Genomic DNA, 23,371 nt, shown 5'->3' with positions numbered 1-23,371 from the left:
GAAATAATGCTGCAATGTTTTCATGGCAAGTCTAGGAATACCAGAGGTTTAAATGTTCAACAGTTCATCAGTCCTTTTATTTTTAATGTTTGAAAGTTCAGCTTTCTAGTTTGGTTTGGTTTGCTTTTGTTTTTTTTAATTTTTGGTATGTATGTGTTTGTATTCTCACTATGTAGCTCAAACTGGCTGAAATGTATATCAATTATGAACTCTCTCTATAGTCCCCTACTGGCCTAGAACTTGTAATATTCCTGCCTACCATCCCTAAGAGTTTTGAGATTACAGTGGTATGACATTAGCACAATGTATGGACATTGAGATAACTGTGTACAATGAGATATAAAACTACTGGCCTAAAAAAATCTCCAAGAAAAAGGAGTCATATATGTGATACTAACTTTGTCTATCTAACATGCAAACTAAATGCAGAAAAAATATTATAGCATACATGTACACACATGTCTACATGTATTTGTACATACAAACATAAACAATCAGATAAAATAATATAATTCCAAGATGAAAAAAATAAAACTATCATATGAGCAAAGTAAGATATCCGGCTGAAACAAATCTCATCTTATATCCTTGAAAGGAACAGCCTTTTATCATTCCTTAGAAAGTGTTTGAGGATTTAGATTATGGTAATAGCTTGTCTGAAAAATGTCTCATTCCATGCTCTCCCTTAATTTCAGGATTAAGAACTCATGTTTGGATAAGTGCAGGTAGACCTTCTGTTCTCCTGACAGATTTTGAGGGATTTTGTGACAGCCGCAAGCTTGTGACTTACTCTCGGAAATGCAGCTAGATGGATGTTCATGGGCTACAAGATTAAACATTTTATCACTTTTAATGCATTTCTGCAACCTGAAAGCAAAACGAAGCAAAATAAGCCATTGCCAATTACTATTCCCCTTGTGGGAATACAGTGGGACTCTTTTTTTACTACAATGCTCTGAGAATGATAGCCCACTCACAGTGTGCACTTCAGGGTCTGCTTCTTCTCTAGCTAACCAATCAGCCCATCGCCTTTAGCTAGGAATTGATAGAAATCCTCCCTGCCATTAGTTCCTCCCTTTCACATCACACGGAATCTGACCCTGCTATGTGTTCCATTTCTGGGAACAATTAAAAATCAGCCTAGAAATGTAGTGTGGGGTTGTTGCAAAAGACAATAATCATCAATAATAATAGGTCCTGAAAGATTCATACAATGGCCTAGGTCCTGGATACTCTTGGTCTCTTTCCATATGTATTAAGGAACAAGGAGATAAATGAAATTATTTCTAAGGGCTTTTCAGGTGTAATGATCTGAGTTTCTAAGCTACTAGACTATACTGAAACATTATATCCCTATACTATTGACTGCCTTCACTCCATGAAAACATTATCTTGCCTTTAATCCAAAGGAAAGACTGATGTCACTCTAGAATCTATGTATAAATCTGTCTCTATGTCTGCCTATTTTGGGATGCTTCTTTCTGCCAAGGATCATTTGGATAGCTATAGTATCATTCATTGTCCATAAAAAAATTACTAATACAGGAAGATGAGCCAACGCCGCCCACAAGAATACCATACAGGTATCTTCTGTCAGGTACCAAATGATTTAGCAAGGCTCATATGGCCTTACAGGCCTCACTGCTGGCCTAGAATTATCAAGATGCCATCCTTGAGTGTCAACCAAGTGTTTCAGCAATTTACCTAGTAGCTAACTCAGCCAGGATGATGAATACCTAATCCCCACAGAGAAAAACCTGCATAAAACCTGAGTATGGGTCATTTGGAAACTGATGACCCACATATAGCAAGATTCTTTCCTAGGACAGGCATCTTTTCAATCTGAGACCTAACCAAGGTCAAAAATGCAACTATTAAGGGTGACGCATGAGTAAATTTGTGTACACAAGCTCTCTTTTCTTAGACAAGACTCTCAACCAACTAGGAAATGAAACCTACCCAAAACAGTGGACTTTTTTTTTCACAGTGTGTGGAAATAGAAAAACCACTGAAAGATCAGAAAGTAATTTTGCCTAAAGGTTGATTGGTTTACCAGGCACCGCTTTGCTAAATTTCTACCAAATTAAAACTTTCAAGTACTTACTACTGCATATGACTACTGGCAAAAACAAATATGCATCTGGTTATTTACTGAGCTATTTTCTTCTCCAGCTTCCTGAATGAAAAAAAAATCCTGAATAAACATTAGATGATATCCAGTTCTCATGGCTTTACATAAGCTTCAGATCTCACTAGCATGTATTTATAAATTTTGAAAATATTCATAACATTGAACTCTCTATCCCATGCTGATATTTATGGACATTTTTAAAGGCTTAACAGAAGATTGATATAAATATTTTCAAGATAGAATACCATTGTTAATAGTGCTTTTCTACTCATCTCAGAGAATTCTCCTATCCAGCATAGGCAGAACTGTTATGCAGGTACAATTCTCTTTAGAGATTTTTGCCCCCTCTCTTTTAGGACCATCCTATAGTCAAAATTCTTCCTGAGTATGTTTCCTTCCTGGGTGTGTGTGTGTGTGTGTGTGTGTGTGTGTGTGTGTGGATTGTGTGTGTGTGTGTGTGTGTATCTTGTGTTAAGTTCATGCTAACAATTTTAGTTCATGCTCTCAAGTTGTAATAAGTAAAACAAAACGGTCAAAGCAAGAAAGTGAAACAGCATAGAATTTCAGGCTTAAGTCATGTGGGTATTTCACTTTAAAATTCAAAGAATTTCTAGGTCTCCTCAATTCATGGAAGAACCACATTCTCATCCTATTTGGAAAACGATATTGCAAGTTTTCAGTGGTTAGTAGGAGCTCTAGCTCATTGCTTTAAAGGACGTTCCTAAATCAGGAGCCTTTATATTACAGCTTTGATTTTAAGAGTGGAGTAACTATTTATAAATAATCCTATCATATTTCCAAGTAGATTTTAAACAGTTTGACAAATACAAAGTACATTTTTCAATCAGAGTAAGAAGCAGATGAAATCAAAAGTGAGAATAGATACTAAACTACAGAGCTTAAGAATTCCTGGGAGGAACTGGGAGAGCGTGAGGGAACAGAAGGCACTGTATGAAAGGAAATGTACTCATTATGTGACTCATGTAATTGTGATCCCTATGTACATCACCTGTATAGGAACAAGAAGGCAAATTAATTGAAAGAAAAAGATAAATACTTGCTGGCAATGAGCAACTAGGCATGTGATCACAAGGAAAAGGGCATTCTGGTGGATTAAAAAGAGAAATTAGGAAGAACAAAATAAGATTACTTTACCTGAAAAATGCCCTGACTTTCCCTGAATCACCTGAGGGGACTTAAGAAAGCAACACAGATTGTCTGAGTAGAAGACGAAGATAAAAGATGTGGTTGTGAGGGAAAGGTCTCCACTTCTTGACTGGGCATGTTAAACAAAAAATGAATTCCATGGTAAAAAAGTGTCCATACTCCCTATGGAGCAGATCTATTGGCCTCATTTTATTAATTCTCCAAGGCTTCTCTGGGAAAGTGATCCGTTTTCTTGTTCTTACCATAAAAGGAAAGAAAGCTGGAGGAAAAAAATAAAAACAACTTCATTCTTATTTAAAATGTTCTGAAAGAATGAAAGTGCTCTAGAAATAAATAAATGATAGGTTAAGAAGATGAGCATATGGCTCATCACACTCCCAAGGCATAAAATAGACAAAGCCAGTGGAAGATCCAGAGCAATCCATAAAGCAAGATTGTTTTGTAGAAACACAAAATAGTTACAGAGCATCTGGGATAAATTCTACAAGCATGCATATAGTCCTTCAAGTTTCTCTAAAATTCCCCTCCTAATTTCCATTAATCGGAATTATTTTAATGAAGTATTTTCAACCATAGAAATGAAATTGGATACAGTCCAATTCTAACAAAATGGTTATCACAGAAAGAATCAAACCAAGAGACCCATTGTCTCTAGTAAGCCCAAGGAGAGAAACCAGTCTTCATATGAACCAGTTAAAGCATTAGGCAAAAATCCTAGTTTGGAGTACAAGGAGTCTGCACTTTATAAATTAGTGTGGAAGGGAGCAGACCTGGGAGCTGGGGGGATTTGAAGATGCCCTTAATAGCTCTCCAGGGCTGAGCAAGGGACATGTCATCCGTATTTCTCTGTTTAACTCTTCCCTGGGAGCTTGAAGGTCCCAGCCTTTGTGCCCTCGCCTCCCCTAGCAGCCCAAATAAAAGAGTACCTGAAAGAAGATAATGACACTGTCAGCATCTGGCCTAGAATCTCCAACCCTACTACACAAAAGCCAAGAAACAAAACAAGGACTGGAGACTAATCAACTGACCTAGAAAAAATGAAAAATAACAACAGAAATTAGAGAAGGATGTAGACAACCAAGTCACCAAGCTTTCCTTGAAAAGGAATGTTCCCTACAGTAACAAATCACCTTGTTCAAACCACAAGGAAATGATAAGCACACTAAAAACAAGTCTCAGGCTGCATAATATTGTCAGAGGTTTCCCTCTGTATTTCATGTTCTTCCAAAGAATGTAGTAGAATATAACCAGTAGCATAAATGCTTAATGAAAGTCTATCAAGTGGCTATGTCAATGATTGAGTGAATAATTAAAAAAAATGAATTCCATCAGTGAACAAGGAGCCTATTTTCATAGGCTCCAACCACAGCTAAAAATTTCTTCTACCGAACATGATATTTATAACCTCTGCTTTCTATTTAAAACCAGAGAAGTGGTTATGTAAGTTGCCTCTGGGGCTCAATATGGCCATTTCTTAAACCCTTAATATTTGCTCAGTAACTAAATGACAAACAGTGCTCTTGTAAGTTAGCCATGACAACCACATTGCTCTTTTTTCCTCCACTCACACCCACCCTTTGTTTAAATGATACACATGTACACAGTCCACTAAATTTCCTAGTCTGCCTATCAGTAGTAATTATGGATCTCAAGTAGCTCAGTTCAAGGTCTACCTAGAGTACCTACCTCTTCTGCATGAGGTATGTAAATATAATTGCATCCATTTGCAAGTGGCCTCTCTGGTCATCTATCACCCACTGCCACTTTTAGATGACCTGATTATAATTTCCTTCTGCTTTGCTTCTCCCTCATTCCAATCCAAAAAATCTTTCAAGGGTTGGAGATGAAGTACCTTTGTGTTTATTTCGGGTAAACACAGTTTACCCAACTATTGTCTATCTTGGAATGTTCAACAACTATTTTAAATTGGGGGGCCAGAGGCTCATACCTGTAATCCTAGCTACTCAGGAGACAGTTCTGAGAATCAGGCAGGAAAGTCCATGAGACTCTTATCTCCAATGAACTACTCAGAAAAACGTAGACATGGCACTGTGGCTCAAATGGTAGAACACTAGCCTTGAGCACAAAGAGGTTCAGGGACAGCACTCAGGCCATGCGTTCAAGCCTCAGGACCAGCAACAGAACAAAACAACACAAAAACTATTTAAACACTCCCAAACCAAGAACTGATGACTCATTTATTGTGCTTTCTGTTATCCTTAACTTACTTCTCCGGTATGTATGTGCATATATATCACTATGTATGTCTCTGATACTGGGGTACAGGCTCTCTTGGAGTTTTAACAAACAAGTCTATTGAAGCAAATGTGGTATATCTCAGGGTAAGATGAGTACAGGCAACCCGACCAAGAAGCTTCTTCCCTAGGCTCTCAGCTCCATGGCACTGTCGTGGGCTAGGCAGTAGGAAGTTCAATGCATTGATTCTATGTACAAAATTGTGGAGTTTCCTTCAAGCATTTGAGGACCTTTCAGGAGCCAGAAAATGAGAAGAGGGCTTACCTGATCCGGCACTCTCAGAATCAATATGGATGGTGACTTGAGGAAGGATGGAATATGTGCGTTAAAGTGAACTATGATCATGTATAGATGAGTCCTCCAGATAACCTTTAGATTTGGGAAGTTCCCGCTGGGGACCATTAGCCAGTGTACCAAGAAGTAGGTCAACCAGCAGAACAGGGTTGTTTGTGAAGCTGAGAGTTTGGCAGAGCGTACCCAGATGTGATTCCGGACCTGTTCTTCTGCTCCATCTGTTCAGTTGTTCCCTGTCCAACTGCCTGCCTCACCTCCCTTATCCTATTTCTCTGATATGCCTATCCAATGCTGTTCTTATTAAATTTATCCTTATTGAAAGTATGCATTATAAAGGGCTTACTCAATGCACAAGAGTGTTTTCTAGAAAAACAGTGCCAGTTTAATTACATGATTAGCAACCAGATGGGTCACATGGCTGTGCATCCCTGTCTATCGACCATAAATAAAAATATATAGTTACTGTTTTAGCACAAAATGGGGTATTTCGTGTTGATTGATATTTCTTTGATCATAGGAAAATTGAACATCTGTCTTCTTATGGGTTTATATTGTATTGTGTATTTTCTGTATTTTGTGTTTTATTTGTGTTTTTAAACTTGTCCACAATGTCATTTTGCTTCAGTATTCATTAATGAGCTTTTCCTATTTTAAAAAACATATACATTGACAAGTACATTGCAAGTTTGTTTTTTCTAGTCTTTTGTTCTTGTTAGACCTTTTATAATGTTTGAGATTTAGAAACTTTAAAATTTGTAAATCTAATTTTGTGATTCCCTCTTCTTGGTATTTTATTTAAGTTTTCTTTTCATTTCAAGATGATGATGATTTTTTTAGCAGTTTTCTGCTTTAGGTATTAAATTTTTATCAATGCATTTTATTTAGAATTGAGATAACTATTCCTTTTTTATTATTATAGTTGATATTAGTTCCAGCACCATTATTTAACAAACTACTCCTTTGGCCTAAATGTTACAGTTACTATATGATAATCTTTTTAATACAATGGATCTCCTTGTGCACTGTGCTACATATGGCTTTTTTTCTTTTTTTTTTAACTTTTTACTTATTTACTTATTTATTTATTTATATTGTGAAAATACCTTACAGAGGAGTTACAACTACATGGGCAAGGTAATGAGTACATTTCTTATTAAGCATTGTTGCCTCTTCCTTTGTTTCCTCTTCCCATCCCTTCCCATCTCCCCTCATTCCCTCCCGCCCTTTCCCACCCCACCAAAGTTGTAAAGTTCGTTTTTTGACATAATGTCTTGTACATCACATTGTTGCAATGGGTCCACCTGTACCCCTATTTAAACAATTTGTTTTTTTCCCTTCCCCTCTACAAATTAAACCAACATCAAATACAGTGAGAGCAGGGTTTATGCAGTGGGGGAGGGATATACAGAGCAACAAAGAAATCATAAATATGTTAGAAACAATTGCAAGAAAGAAAAAACATTTGAATCCTTATCTTGGGTTATACTAATAACAGTGACTTTAATTATTTACAGTCTCATGAGTTGTGCTTTTGTTTGTTCTTTGTTTTGTTTTGTTTTGTTTTCGGTTGTGGGGCCTGAACTCTGGGCCTGGGCGCTGTCCCTCAGCTCTTCAGCTCAAGGCTAGTGCTCTACCACTTGAGCCACAGTGCCACTTACAGCTTTTCCTGCATATGTGGTGTGAACCCAGGGCCTCATGCATGCAAGGCAAGCACTCTACCACTGAGCCACCTTCCCAGCCTGTCTCATGAGTTTTAATATCTGATAGTAAAAGACTCTTTTTATAACTTGCTTTAATTATTTTGGCTACTGCAGTAACTTTCTAAATCATTCAGCTCTTCCTTATTTCTCATTCCACCTTGTACGCTATCCTCATGTAGCCTTACTGGGTTATGTATGGTTCAGCTACCAACACACTAAGTAACAACAAAGATGGCTATATTCCATTGGCCACATTCAAATTTTGGGTTTTTTAACAGGATACTGATCACAGTTTAGCTCGTCAGGGATAAACTTTTAAGCTCTTCCCTAAAGGAAAGGACCTTGTCTTTTCAGAGCGTGGAAGGGGAACACCATGAGAAAGCAGTGGAACTACTCAAAGCTGCTAAGGACAGCGTCAAGCTGGTGGTGAGATACACCCCAAAAGTCCTAGAGGAAATGGAGGCTCGCTTTGAAAAGCTCCGGACAGCTCGTCGTCGGCAGCAACAGCAATTGCTCATTCAGCAGCAACAGCAACAGCAGCAGCAACAAACACAGCAAAACCACATGTCATAGGTGAGGAGGGGAGGGACTTGTTCTGTATAAAGGATCCCGCTGGTATAGATGCAAGATTGTTCTTCTTCTCTAGATGCAGTTTCTTGGACCACTGAAACAGTATCACTACTCCTGAGAGGCCAAATGAAAGCAACCAAACAGAAGCCATTGCTCTCAAGAAATGTAAATGGAATAGTTACTTTTTTGTCATTCAAACATAAGACATTTGTTGGAAAATAATATACTTTGGAATAGAGAAATCCAGACTCTAGGATGCCTCTGTACAAATTAAGAAAATGCAGCCTCTGTGCTCACCCAGATCTCTTCAAGAAAAGGCCCAGTGGATTCCAGTCCCCATTCATTCCCTTGCTCATAATGCTGGCCTTAGAAAGACCCCCTTTAGAATCTTGAGCTACAACTTATTGGAAAATGGGCCTACTTCTTAGGATGAAATAGCAACCCTATAGTACCTATAATCTGAGAGATTTTTGAGGTTACATGAGTGATTTTTCAAAACACATCTGAATCTCCTAAATTCCATTGGATGACCAAGAATGCTAATTCAAGATTTTTTTTTCCCTGTGCTTTTTTAAGAAATAGAAGTACATGAATAATCAGGGTCACAATATCAGAAATGTTTACATATGATAGACATACATCACGTATGCTCCCTCATCCCTGAAAAACATTGCAAGGCAAATGTCAAAAACACCTAGCTTTTCTGGATGGACACTGAACTGCACAAACTTCAGTGGATTCCCCACTGGAAGTGGCACTTGCAAAGTAGCATGGGATTCCTTTTCTTCTTCCTTCTCTGCCAGGCATTTCATCACCAGTATCGGTTGATCTGAAGTTATCTAAATTTCCCTTGCTAGTCTTTAGGCAAGATGGATTAAGTCATTAGGTAGCATTACACTGTGGTGTCTACAAATGTGTGTTTGAAAGGCAGTTCAAATATTCTTAAAGAGATCATAATAAAAAATAATGGTTTGAAACCATCCTGTTTACTCATTGTGCAATCTGAAATACTTGGAAATAATCTGCAGCTCTCCATTTGTTTTGATATGCAGAAGAAGCTGAATGGGATTTTCTCTTTGATACTTTTAGAAATCTCATAATCTCTTATAGCCTCTTTTGTAGCCTTATGGTTTTATTGTATATGTAGGATATGTTTTGTCTTAATCTAAAATACATTCCATTTCCCAAAGTGTATTTGTTCAACAATAGAGATTTATTTGCAACAGAACAGGTACTATTCTGTGAGCTTCAGATTAAGTTTTTGCTCTCCTTAGTGATTACTTTCTACTTAGGGGAGACCATGAATAAATAAGTAGATAAAAACTATTCTATTATGATCAGCACTTCACTAGATTAACTGAGGCATGTTTGAGTAGAGCCTGGCTGAGTGGTGAGTCTTTAGACTGAGTTGTCTGGAAAAATCTCAAAGGAACTAAAGGACAAATAGAAGACACAGGAAGCAAGGGAAAAAGGAAGTAGCTGGTACAGTAGTACCAAAGTGATGTGATGTTGGAGGATAAAAGAGCAACCCCAGATGGGGAGGGAGGAGTAAGGAAGGAAGGGCAGTAGTCCAATAAGCAAGATAAGGGCCAGGTTACCTAGAGCTTTGTGCAGCCATAAAGGAAATTAGATGTTACTACAGTGCAAGCCACTGAAGGTTTAAGCAAAGGAATGGCATGGTTTGATATGTATACCATAAAGATTATTCTATCTTCTATGGAAGAGATTGGCCTATGGTTGTTGGAGAACTAATCTGAAGGTTAATATGTGGTTGTGTAGACCAAGGGAAAGGGTAGCTTGGGCTAGAACATGGCAGAGATGAAATGTAATAAACAGAAGTTGACAAGACATTTTGCCCAGAGCCTTCTCCTCTGTTTCCCATTTAGACTTTTAGAATCCTTTTAAAGATTCTTTTTTGGTAGCCATGATAATCCACTACTCTTAAATTGAACATCACCAACATGCTAGCTCCTAATGCTATTGCTTTTTCCATCCTAGGCAGTACAGTCTTACATCAATTTTCCTAAAGGATATGCAATATTGGCCCCGGGTAAAATTGTTTAAAAGATGCTTTGACATATCTGTTTCCATTCAGACTTCTGGGATCCTACCAAAAACTTTCAATAGTTTGTTTATTGAGTAATATTCAGAAATAGCCAGCCTGGTCTTCACTATATGCAGGGTCATGTGCTCAACTCCATTTCTTTATTCCATCTGACTGCATGAATGCACCTCTGACTGCATTTCTATTGTTTCTGAAACGTCAGCATGAGGCACACTGTATTTTGTTTTGCATTTTGTCTTTTGCAAGGGATGGGAGAGAATTCTACTAATATGAACATAAAATTTGTATTTACTTTTGTCAAAATGGCCCCTTGCAATGCCCAAAGTCATGGTCCCTTGGGATGAAAATGTAGTGGTTATTTCAAGTACAAATATGACACAAGCGTGTCAAGTCACCCATGGATTTTATGGTGAATTCAATCAAACAGACCTTCATTAGTTCTTCCTTCATTTTTAATTAATTCAATTTTTAAGGCTCAAGTAGAATTTGTTACACTTACTAGCTCAAACTACAGTTGTTTACAAGGAAAACTTTGAAATGTATTTGGCCCGTTTCACTTGGAACAGAACATTGATTTTTCTTTTTAACTGGTGTGTGTGTGTGTGTGTGCACGCACGCGCGCGTACATACACATGCATATATTTTCAATCAAGGGCTTTCTTAGTAGCCAAGACTAGCTTTGAACTCAAAATTTTTCTACCTTAGCTTCATGTATGCCAAGATTATAGGTGTCATGTATCACACCCAGTCAGATTTTTTTTAAGTTTAGTCAGTCAAGCAAAGTCTAGATAAAAATTACTTATCAGATGCTGTCTCACTGATTATCAGATGAAATATTATTTCATCATAATATTCTCCAAATCAAAAATAATATCATTATCTGAAAGTGAAGTAACTGATCATTACAATTGGTGGATAAACATAAAAAGAAAGGAAGACTGACTTAGGATCTCCTAGATACATGGGAGGCTTATGACTGGGGGTGGGGGGGCAAAAATGTTACTAAGACTAACTCAAAGAACAAGCCAGGAATAGCAGCTCAGACCTATGTTCCCAGCTAAGAAAAAGAAGTATAGAGGAGAATATCAATTCGAGATAGCCAGAGTGAAAAATATGAGACCCTATCTGAAAAGTAACTAAAAGCATGAAGAGCTAAATCACAGCTTAAGAAGCATCACCAAAAGAAAAGAAAAAGAAAGGAAAAAGTATATATTTATAAAGTTGGATGCATGTAAATACATGAAGAATTTTGTCTACTATGCCTACTTTCCATTCTAAATTTTCTTGAAATAAAAAATTGATGACATTTTCTCTGGATTCTAAATTTGCACATTGAAAAAAACAAACTGCTTCTCCTAACATGTAAAAAATGTAAATCTTGGGCAATTACTATACAATTACGTGATAAAAACATAAATAGAGAAAATTGAATATAGTTTGCTCATGTTATACCACATTTTTAAAAAATGTGGCTTCCAAGGATAGATTCATATTTCACAAGATTGCCAAGGAATATAAAAATAAGAAGGAAGAATGCTTCTTGAGATATCAACATTCTAAGGAAATCAAAAGCAAACTACAGTTCTTGCTTTCCACTGCTGGAGAGAGAACTCATTACCTTCAAAGCCAGCCTCACTGTTTGGGGATTTCTAAAGCAGCCTGCCCCTGTCTGTGTTCTCCTGGGCTCCGTTTCCTCCAACTCTGCAGACCTTTCTTTACTTTACTTTGTTCCCTGCTGGACTCATTCCCTGCCTTCTATTATCATAACTTTAATAGGTGGTGCTGATGACTGGACCCAGAGAATCCTTACCTCAGTTACCTGCCCAGTCACTGGTTGATCCATGTGCTAAAAGACACCTCAAATTCAATGAAACCCAAGGAAGTTCTAGTTTGTGGAGCAGAAAAGTGAATCAGAAACAATTGTACTGCTTGCTAACATTTATGAAACTACTTATGTATGCCAATACATTCTTGTAAGTGTTTCACACATATTACATTACTTAATCTTGGCCATAGCCCCAGGAAGACTAGTTACTATTGTTAGTCTTGTTTTAAAATAGGACACAGAGACATAGAAGAGTTTTAAAATTGTATGTAACAGCCAACAGCTAGCAAGTGATTAAGGCCTGGATTCAAACCCAGAAACTTAGGCTTCAGAGAATCTTTTTTAGGCATTCAAGTCACCCTCACTTCCAAAATATGCATGCTTGGAAAACCTGCATCGTTATAGCTGTATGAGTTTCTGTTTTTATATGTGTGTGTTAATATATGTCTATGTGGGATAGAGGGAAAGAGAGAGAGATTATTGGAGTTTGGGGTCTGGACTAAAGCAGCATTCTTCTGCTTGAATTGGCTTAATCTTTCTTTCTTTCTTTCTTTTTTTCTTTCTTTCTTTCTTTCTTTCTTTCTTTCTTTCTTTCTTTCTTTCTTTCTTTCTTTCTTTCTTTCTTTCTTTCTTTCTTTCTTTCTTTCTATTTTCTCAGTCTTGGGGCTTGAACTCTGGGCCAAGGTGCTGTCCCTTAGCTCTTCAGCTCAAGGTGAGCACTCTACCACTTGAGTCACAGTGCCACTTCTGGTTTTCTGAGTGGTTTATTAGAGATAAGAGTCTTATGGAGTTTCTTGCCCAGGCTGGCTTGAACCACGATCCTCAGATCTCAGCTTCCTGATTAGCTAGGATTACAGGCATAAGTCACCTGTGCCCAGCTTCATTTTGCTTTATTTTCTTTTTAAAAAATGTAAAGACGCTGTACAGAGAGGTTACAGTTACATGAGTAAGGCAATGAGTACATTTCTTGTTGAACACTGTTACCCCCTCCCTGGTTGTCTCCCAGTATCCCTTCCCTCCCCCACCTCCCTCACTCCTCCCCCACCCGAAGTTGTAAAGTTCATTTCTAACATCCTGTATTTGTTGGTAGCATTGTTGCAATGGGTCATCCTGTGTCCTTCACACACACACACAAACACACTCCATTCTTAAAATTAAAGAACCTGTATTGAACTAATAAACTTAGATCTAGATTTTAAACAAGTAGTTTCATTGTGTAGGTATCTAATAACCAGATTATAAGTGGTCCTTAAGGACATTGAAGGCTAGAACTATTCACATTGGACAGTTGTTCTTGTATGAGTTTTCTCAGGCCATGTCTTTAAAAAGAATTGGTCCATTTCATCTCACTTGTTAAAGTATTGGACATAGAGTTGTTTACAGTATTTCTAGGCTGTTAATGGGGTTTTGGCTTGGACTTTTGGGGAAACAGGATCTCATTATGTAGACCAAGCTGCCCTAGAGCTCTGAATTCTCATGCATCCACATCCCAATGGGTGGAATTACAGGTTCGTATCACCGGACAGGGCCTCATACTGTTCTGTTCTGTTATTGTCATTTCAATGTCCTGGGAATCTAAATGATGCCCCTATTCCATTTCTGATATTTGGAATTAAAAGACTCTCACTTTTTTTTTCTCCTTAGTTATCCTGGCTAAAATAGAAGTTTATTGATTTCATTGATCTTTACAAAGGATCAGCTTGGTTTTTTTAAGTTTTTAATTTCTTTGATCTTTCTTTCCTTTTTTTTTTTTTGGTTGTTGTTTTGGTTTTAGTTTTGGTTTGGTTGTTTTGCCTGTCCTTGGACTTGAATTCTGGGCCTGGGCACTGTCCTTTAGCTTTTATGCTCAAGGCTAGCTCTCTACCATTTGACCCACAGCTCCACTTCTGGCTTTTTGTAGTTTATTGGAGATGGGATATCTCATGGACTTTCCTGTCATGGCTGGCTTTGAACCACAGCCCTCATCTCAGCCTCTTGAGTAGCTAAGATTGCAGGAGTGTGTCACCAGTGCCTGGATTAATTTCCCTTTATATTTCATTGGTTTATATTTCACTAATTCTTAGTACTGCTTTTCTTATGCTTACCTTGGATTTAATTAGTTATACAGGTAGAAATTTAGGTGATTAAATTTAAATCTTTCTTCTTTTGTAACATAGATAATGCCACAATTTTCCCTCAAGCACTGCTTCCAGATTTCTTCTTTCACTTTTTTATAACAGTGGGTCCAACTGGGTATCCTAGAGAATCTATTTTAAAATCAGCAGATGAGCAACCATCATTCCATCTTCTAACGGAACTTCCCTTTGACACAAAATCTAGTAGCTTCACAAGTCCTTAATACCAGGAATTGGATATCCTCTCAGGAAAACAAAAAGAAAGAAAGAAACACCTAACACCCGTCTCAAGTGGCAGGGTCCTTGCTTTGCAAGCTCTAGGCCCTGAGTTCAAAACCCCACTATTGTCTAAAAGAAAGAAAGAGTTGAAAAGGCAAATTGATAAACAAAATTCACACTTAGCTGAAAAAGAGGAAATGAATTGTTAATATTTTGAATTATAACACATAAGGGTAAAGGAAACAAGGGCAGGTGGTAGACGTTTCCTCCCAGAAGGAACATGAGAGACTCGTTCTTCAGATACCTCGTGCTTGTCCAACTGCCGTCAAATCCTGAGGGCTGCCTTTCCCTCAGGATGGCAGAAGAGCTCCAGTACCTTCAGCATGTCCCATCTGTCCTCCGTCCCATTCCCTGGGGATGTGTGACTGGGAAAATTTAACCAATAAAAATTCAGGCTCTAGATCCTGTTTCTTGGTAGCCATTCAATCTATGACACAGTAGAAAAAGGATCTCTGATGGCGATGATATAAGAAACAAGGAATACACAAGACTCTTCAAAATGTGCAGCAATAATGACCACTTGTCAGTGCTAGTAACAGCAGGGTCAGTCGTAATATTAGTGGGTTAGCAGTTACAATGTTAATATGGCACAAGAGTTTGAATATGAATGTGTCAGGTGACTCAAAGAGAAGCACAGTGGCCCCGGGTGTAGTTCCCAGTTCATGCTGCAGTCTGTGGGGTTCTCTGATGTCTGTAAAAAGCAGGGCAGCCAGAGAGCATTGGTGCAGAATAGAAAAAAAAAAACACTTTAATTCAGTCTGTTTTGTATATGGCTGTGGACATTCATCCGCATCTTTAAAGTACTTCTAATTATATTTTAAATGCAGAGATTGAGAACTACTGTTGTCTCTGACAGAAATGACTCTCCAATAGGGGAAGGATGTCAGGGCTGGGGGATCACCTCAGCACTGCGTACTCTGCTCTGTGTGCTGTAGGGCTGACTTGTAGGCAGTCACAGGCTTAACTTCTGCTTCAGAGAAGAGATACTGGTGCTTCTGGCCTGTCAAGCCAGCTTAGCCCGCTTGTGTCTCAACAAAAGCTTCACACTCTGTGCCTTGAAACATGTTACTTATACCTTGCCTTCAGGAAGAAAAGTAGAATCATCTGGTAATGGTAAGGGGGAAAAAAAATCTATATCTGAAATGTTTCCAAGTGGTTGCTCTTTATTTCATTTTGGGGAATAACTGTGGCTTTTCCTGCCTCCTTTGATAATTACTTCCTTTCTAATACATAATTTTATTTTCCAGTGTGGAGGACTGTCATAAATGATAGTGCCCCAAAGAACCTTTGGGGTGCTCATAGAGCACATGCTCTTTTGATATTTTTAGCATATTGTCAATGATCAATGAATACTCATCACTGATGCTGCTTCACTCTCTTTCCCCCCTTCCCAGGTCCTTGGGGAAAAGCTACTTGATCAAACATGTGATAATCACACCTTTGAATCCGTGCTTCAGAATCCCCAGCACCTAGTAAAAGGAAAAGACGACGCTGATAATTACACCTGCCAAAAAGCTGTGTACACATGGTGTATGAATTCTTTATCAAGGCCACTTGACACTGTCTTTCTCTGGGCTTGAATCCCCCTGGCTCACATGCTCTTTACACACATAGACCTTCCATTCACTGAAGTGTGGGATTTCTGTGTGTGTGTGTGTGTGTGTGTGTGTGTGTGTGTGTGTGTGTATAGAGAGGTCAGGGGAGGGGGAGATTCAGTCTGCAGGCTGAAACAGCATGAAAAGAATAAAGTCTGTGACTTTGTTGAACAGATCACCAGGGCCAGGATGAAGTGAATCTTTAGTCTCCAGCATTTCCACAGATGAGCGAACCCCTCATTAGGCTACAGGTATTCAAACTGCATCAGTTCAAGGTTGTTGCCATTGGAAGGAAACTTACCCATCACCCCTCGCCCTGACCTGTTCCATCATGCACACTGCTGAGTTGTCTGAATGGGAATACCAGTTCACTTGGAAATTCACACCTTATTCCTTTTTAAATGACAAGTTTTTGTGTTATGTTTATACTCTATTCTGTTTCTTGAAGCAATTGGTTTCATGGCTTTTGTTTTCATACACTTATTATGCATTTGCAGACTGAGACACTTGTAGTTTTCGCCTTTAGTTAGTTAGCAGCAAGGGTAGGGAGCCTAGTACTGTCCTCTTTAAGTATTGTTTGTATCTGTTGGCTTTAATTCTGAAAGAATATATTTATTTCAGAAAATATGTAGATGATCAGAGGACATGTGTTTATAACTCTGGTAGGAGAACTAGCAATGGCCCTAGTTTTGTAAACTAATTCCTATAATGGTATAAAACATTGTTTTCAATGTTTTCTTTTTTGTAATTTTGGTTGATAAATTATGGAGAAATCAAAGCTCATTCTGCATATACTGACATGCTGTCATCGATGTGTATGTGACATTTTAGAACTTAAAACTTTACATATTTGAATAATATAGTCATAGATAGTATATATACTCAACTCATGCATATACTTATGTAGGTATATAGGTATACACACGTGTATTTGTACTATCATACACAGAGTTTAGAAAAGCTTCCCAAAATATAGGCTGTAATATTTTTCACAGTCTAAGTATCATTCCTTTTAAAATTAGGCATATGCAAACCAGTGATATCAGCCTTGGGAATGACGGATAGCAATTCCTCTAGAGGAAAACAGGCTTAATTTCACACAGTCCTATAAATAAATAGATAAGGAGACGTGCCATCTCTAGAAAAATCTTTTAGTGTCACTTGTACAGACCACAGTTTCTTTCACTGATGGTAAATCTAGCTGCCTAATCTGGTTTCATACTATGGAATGAATCTGAAACAGCAATAATCTGGGCACTGAAACACCTCAAGCATAAAAACGCTGTACCTAAAGTGTACGAAAAGGAATAATTACCCATTTTATCTAATCTAGATAAATCACTAAAAATGGCTACTAACTGAAGATTCTTTTTTCTCAAATGCAGAAAATGATTTCTCAAGATCCCAATAGTTGGCATTTCAGAGAGACTTCCAAAATGGAAAACCATGATGTTCCATTGGAGTGTCTCTTCTAACACTAGTCACTTGTTTTCTTTTGCCCTGTTGAGTGGTATTCTTGTTCTTACTGCTCTTCAGAGTACATCATATGTCAGGCAACCAACAGCAAGGAAACTGGGCTTGCTTCCACGTATTTCAACCACGCCCTACTGTGGTAACAGGTTCCCATCCACGAAAACATACCATTTTTTTAAACTAGAGAGAAGTGGGGAAGGGGAGGGGGTGGGGAGGACCCAGAATGTCATGTAAAATAAGTTTATAAAAGAAACTAGCATGACAAAGAGGAATGAATGTAGACTATATGCATATTATTCAGTTTGAAAGATAGTTCTCATTTTTATAAGAAAAAATTAATAAAGCATATATTTTAGTTATCATTTAACAAAGAAATATTAAAGCTATTCAGGCAACACCACAAGATTCTCATCCCCAGTATACTCTTGTAAAGATAGAATGGTAGTTTCTACATATTTCAAGACATTGTATGAATTTGGAGCTTAAGGTAATGTTTTCTTTTAGCTGTTAACTGTACAGTTAATATTGAAATTTATCGTACATTTTCACATTCATACAAGTCTATCTACCTAGAAGTCTTTGTATTTCATGTTTCATTTATATATGTAACGTGGTGATAAATGTCTGCCGGACTGTTTGTCGAAGTGAGGGGTAACCCGGATTGCATGTCATGGTGGCTCTTATATACAAACCACTCAATTTCTTCAGTCAAATTTAGCTCATAGAAATGTAAACCTTCTTTTAACATTTTGATTTAAAAATAGGCATCCCTCAGATCTAGAAAAGCCACTTGTAGTATTACTGAATTTTATTTAATCAAGAGCAGAAGGAAGCAGAATCACATTTTCTACAAATGTTATTTATTATTAACTATCACAATAGAGCCACCAACTTGTCCCAAATCGTATTACTTCCTTAAAGATGACATTAGCTCTCTAAGCTTCCTCTTACATGAAGCTCAATGTTCAATAGAGTGAGCAAACTAAGTATTAGAAGTGAGGGGAAAACTGTGACTTTTCATCAATGATTCGGCGAGTTTAGTTCTGTCCCTTGCTCTCGCAGGCAGAGAGTGGAAGAGGCTTTTCTAAATCTTTTTCCTGCTGTGATATTCAAGGAAAACACAAGGCATAGTTCAGTTAGAGAATTACAGTTAGAGAATTCCGGAACCTTTTCCTTGGTGCATTTACATCTTGATTCTCTTGCCATTTGAAACAGTCCATCTGCTGGGAGGTAATGAGCTGAAATTACAATTGACTTTGGAAAGAATAACAGACATTGCGCCTCCTCAATCATGTAATCAATGGGGAATTCTCTAGTTACGTGAACTACCGCTATCTTTTAAGACAATGCAAAGATCTAAATGCAAAATCTAGCTAGCATCCAGAGGCTTTTTAAGGACTTGAGACTCTGAAGAATCTGGCTAGAGATTTTGATTACTCCAATTTACAAATGCAATTTTCAACGGCGACACCAAACTGAACTTATTTCATTTTACACAGCTGTGCATTGAGGACTCCGAAGATGTGAAATATTTTGTCTACATTACTTTAAAACAAGTTTAGATATTTGTGGATGTGTACATAATGCCTGAATTTTTCGTCTTTTAGTGTGCTGTAAATAAAACCAGACATCTGAAAGGAGACAGATCAGTACCCAGAAGTTTCAGGGACACCCATAGAGAGGAAGACCTTACAAAGCACGAGACAGTCCTAGCCATCTCGTCCCCCCAGGATTGCAAACTCCACTAAACAAGGCCCACGGCTACAGCCTTGTTCATTGTCTCTGGCTCCATACAAGCACTTGGTGAATATTTGTTGAGTTGAATGAATTGTTGAAAAGCTGAAAAGACAAATGGACCATCCCTTGCTAATTTCACTTGCACATATCACGTTGGTTGGCATTACCATTTCTAAGTGCCATAATTAGAAGCAGAATTGACTGCCACGTATATGAATCTGTAATCAAATTGCTTCAAAGGTTTCAAGCATTTAAGGGCAAGGAACAGGTTTGGGATTACTGTTTATAAAATCCAGCATTTCTAGTTCATAATGAGAGCTCCTGGAACTATTTGGCATGGGTTGTCCAAATATAGAACTCTATTTCTAAATTTGGTAAAAGAGTAAAATGTTGCCAGGTGCCGGTGGCTCAGGCCTGTAATCCTAGCTACTCAGGAGGCTGAGATCTGAGAATCGAGGTTCAAAGCCAGCCCAGGCAAGGAAAGTCGGTGAGACTCTTATCTCCAATAAACCACTCAGAAAACTCCAAGTGGCACTGTGGCTCAAGTGGTAGAGCACTCACTTTGAGTTGAAGAGCTGAGAGACAGCCCAAGGTTCAAGCCCCACAACCACAACAACAACAACAAAAAGTCACATCATCTAGCCTTATTACTATCCTCTTCAAGCTTTAGGGCCATTGACAATACCATTGCTAAACCTTCTCCTCATTCAAAAAGTTACTTCTTTATATTTGATTCCCAAATGCAGTGGAGCTGAAAATCTCATGCCTACTCAAATTTCTTTGAGTTTATGCATTTAGCAAATACTCATTGTGTACCTAATGCATGTTCTAGACACACAATGAGAAACAAGACAGACACAATAACATTGTGCAACTTACAGAAAAAAAAAGTCTCAATATGTATTCCTTTTGTTACTAGAGTTGGCCAGACCCTGGATCTCCTTCCCACATGCTAGAAGAAATAAATTCACTAATCCCATGGAAACCATGAAATTCTCCTTGCAAAGGACCATGTGAACTTGTTTCTAAACATACCCTTCAAAAAGTGTGCTCGTGAACCACCATTATAACCTGTTTGAGTTAGGTATGCAATGATTTATTCATAGCATTTCTTCATCTCTCGCTATGCTGTAGCTACTGTGCTCAAAACTCCCATGAGCAATCCTGTTGAACCCTTTCAGTAGCCCTATAGAGTAGCTTCTGTTTTATAGGCAAGAAAATCAAAGCACAGATGATATGATTTGTCCAAGGTCACACAGCTAGCAAGTAGAAAGTGGGATTTGAACCCATGGCAATCTGACAACAGAGCTCATGTGCATGGTCATCACCTATGGGGTGAGGGGACATCAGTACATGAAATGAGTCATTTAATGTGTCGTTGTATATAAAAGTATTTGAACATGTGAAGTATCATACAAAAGATTACAGAACAGCATTACTCATTGTTCAGATCATATCAGTGACATAAACTGGGTTAGAACTCCATCATGTTATAAAACTTACTCTCATGAAGAATAGATTACTTCAAGCCAGGGACTTGGATAAAAGTACAGATCCAGAAAATTTCTGACATGATAAATATTTCAATGTCTTCTCGGAATTATTTATTGTCAACCACTGTGTCTATTTGGTGCTACACAAACTGAAAGAAACAAAACCCGTGATCTAAGGGCTTAAAATAAATACACAGTGTAGAGTTAAAGATGTTGCATTTATGGGGATGGACTGGGCAATTGTATATTTTCCCCACCATGGCATGTGCATCTTGTCTTTCCAATTGTTTTCATTACTTTTTTCTGAAAGAGCTGCAAAATTGTGCAGTGGTTCATCCAGACCAAAGTGGTATTATGCTGCTGGGAAGTAAAAATATTAGACACCAGACTGGAAGTATTGTTTTTATTCTCAATGTATAGAGGAATTTTTTTAAGGAGTTGAAGCCACACTTCTTTGGATCTCCATGAGGAGATCATTCTCTCAAGTTCTGAAGAGGAAAAGGGGGGAAATGGTTTAAACTTTATGCTCTGAGCCAACACAAAACACTTCTGTGGCTGGATTTGGATGGGTTTGAGTGCAAATAAACTTCCCAAGTGGTGGATTCCAACTAGCTGTTGTATAAATTTTATAACTCAACTCTTTCCCGATGTTCCGCCTCACACCATTGCAATTTTCCCCATAAATGCTGCTAGATAACTTCTCCCAGAATCCTCCAAGGGGTTTCCCATCTGCAGTCAAGTTAATCACAAGCTTCACGTTCTTAGTCAAGACTCAGCCATAACATTAGTAATAACATCACAGTAGGAGAACAGTGGTACCTTCCAAATGTGAGTACAAAATATGATAGGGCATGAAATACAATGAGGTTGAAATCTAAGTGGAAATAGAGAAGTTGTGGAGTTCCAGGTCTTTGAAAAACATAATTTTTTAAAGAATTTAACATATAAGTTTATACTCCATGATACAGGCATGTACAAGACTGCATCAGATTTTGACTCATCAATTTCCAAGTATTGTTTGCAATGGTGGTGGGGGTAGCACTCAGCTACGGGTTGAATGAGATCATTTGAACCCTGTTCTTTGTCCTATATTTCATTGCTTTTTTTTGTCTTTTTGTTTCATAATATGCTCTGAGTTGACCACTACCTATTTGCAAACATTCTTCCAAAGATTCCTCTTAGTTTTTAAAATATTATTTCTGATAATTATTCTGATAATCTTCTCCCCCCAAAATATCAATCTGTAAGCTCTACTTCAAATGATATATTCCAAACTTTTTTCTTATTCTCCCAAACTTTATGTTATCCACATCATTAACCCCCCCCATCGTGATGTGAGTAACCCTAGTTAATTTTTCTCAAGTTATAATAGACCCAGTGTGTCTCTATAGGCTAATTTTCTTCTTTAATTAGGTACATCTTATTGGTTAAAATATCTACAATGGAACTACCTTTCACTTGTGTGTACAAATGGCTTTTGAATTAGTTTGGGCCTAACTTGGTGCTCTGAATCACATTTACAGAGTTCATCTGAATTTAGAACATTGCTCCAGGCAATTTTAGAAGATAAAAGAGCCTTAGTAGTACTTAAAGATCTTTTTTTTTAATTGAAAATAAATTTTTGAGAAAAGGAACACAAAAGTGATGACACTTTCATTCACTAGGTTTTTCTAACTAAATTTTCACCCCCAGAATGAGTGTAGAGTTTGATGAATTTATAACGACAGCCACCAAACCCGGTATCCCTCTATACACAGGAGCTTAATGCAGTTATCCTCACTCCAAGAAGAGATTCTAAAGGATAAAAGTGGGTTTCAAATCAGCAACTGAATAAGGATAGTTATCATCAACAACAGCGTACTACTGTGAAACTCATTACTACTATCATAATGTTATAACACAGGAAGATTCAAGTTACTAATTCTAAGTCTTTATTCAGCCTTAATTTATCTGTTATACTTCTATAACTTGAAACTTAGGTACCTCTTGAAAGACTACAAGTAAAAGGCTTAGCAGGGTGCTAAAGAGAGATGGTGGAGCCCTAGATGCTAGTGGCATTCTTCAAGTCTAACTCTCCTCCTCCTCCTCCTCCTCTTCCTCCTCCTCCTCCTTCCCCTCCTCTTCCTGCTTCTGCTTCTGCTGCTTCTTTCTCCTGCTGCTTCTGCTTCTGCTGCTTCTTTCTCCTGCTTCTGCTTCTGCTTCTTCTGCTTCTTCTTTCTTCTTCTTCTTCTTTTCTCTCTCCCTCTAAAGAGGTGAGTGGTTTTGTCCCTTCACATGTTCCTACCATGATGTCCTGCTTCACTACAACTATAAAGCAACAGGGTCAAACCAATTATGGACTGAAAAGCACAAATTGTGAGCTATAACTAACCTTGTCTATCCATTGACTTATCTCAGACATTTGTTACACTTGTTATTTGATAGAAAGCTAACCAGTGTACACACCAAGAATTTGACATCTAGCTTATACAAGCATTAATATGGTTCTTTGGTTCACCTCAAGGACTGACACACAATATTCTGAAGGAGAATGACCACACATGGACTACCACTGACACTGTTTTTCAATACTTAATGATGATTGCACATAGAAATATCCCTACACAAATACAAAATAGTTTAAAGAGGTTTAATTGCTACTTGTCCAATAAGTCTTTATTCCTGTTGGCTTT

The 23,371-nt window shown here is 37.8% G+C and overlaps 1 protein-coding gene across 2 annotated transcripts in view; it reads left to right on the top strand.

Moving 5' to 3' along the window:
* Nucleotides 1-15,992, top strand: part of Lin7a (lin-7 homolog A (C. elegans)) — a 130,699-nt gene extending 114,707 nt beyond the window's left edge. Inside the window, exons 5-6 of one of the 2 annotated variants that reach the window (XM_013020106.1) lie at nt 7,903-8,121; nt 15,796-15,992. In XM_013020106.1, coding sequence (XP_012875560.1) covers nt 7,903-8,121 — 219 coding nt within the window. In that variant the 3' untranslated portion in view covers nt 15,796-15,992. Of the gene's footprint in view, nt 1-7,902; nt 8,255-15,795 lie in introns of those variants that run through there. The other variant, XM_013020112.1, reaches the window with a different exon arrangement.
* Nucleotides 15,993-23,371: the final 7,379 nt, after the last annotated feature.

The sequence above is a fragment of the Dipodomys ordii genome, unplaced genomic scaffold, assembly GCF_000151885.1.
Source record: "Dipodomys ordii isolate 6190 unplaced genomic scaffold, Dord_2.0 Scaffold3, whole genome shotgun sequence".
Lineage (NCBI taxonomy): Eukaryota > Metazoa > Chordata > Mammalia > Rodentia > Heteromyidae > Dipodomys > Dipodomys ordii.
Note: the sequence above shows the minus strand (reverse complement) of the source record. Positions and strands in the feature narration are given on the sequence as shown.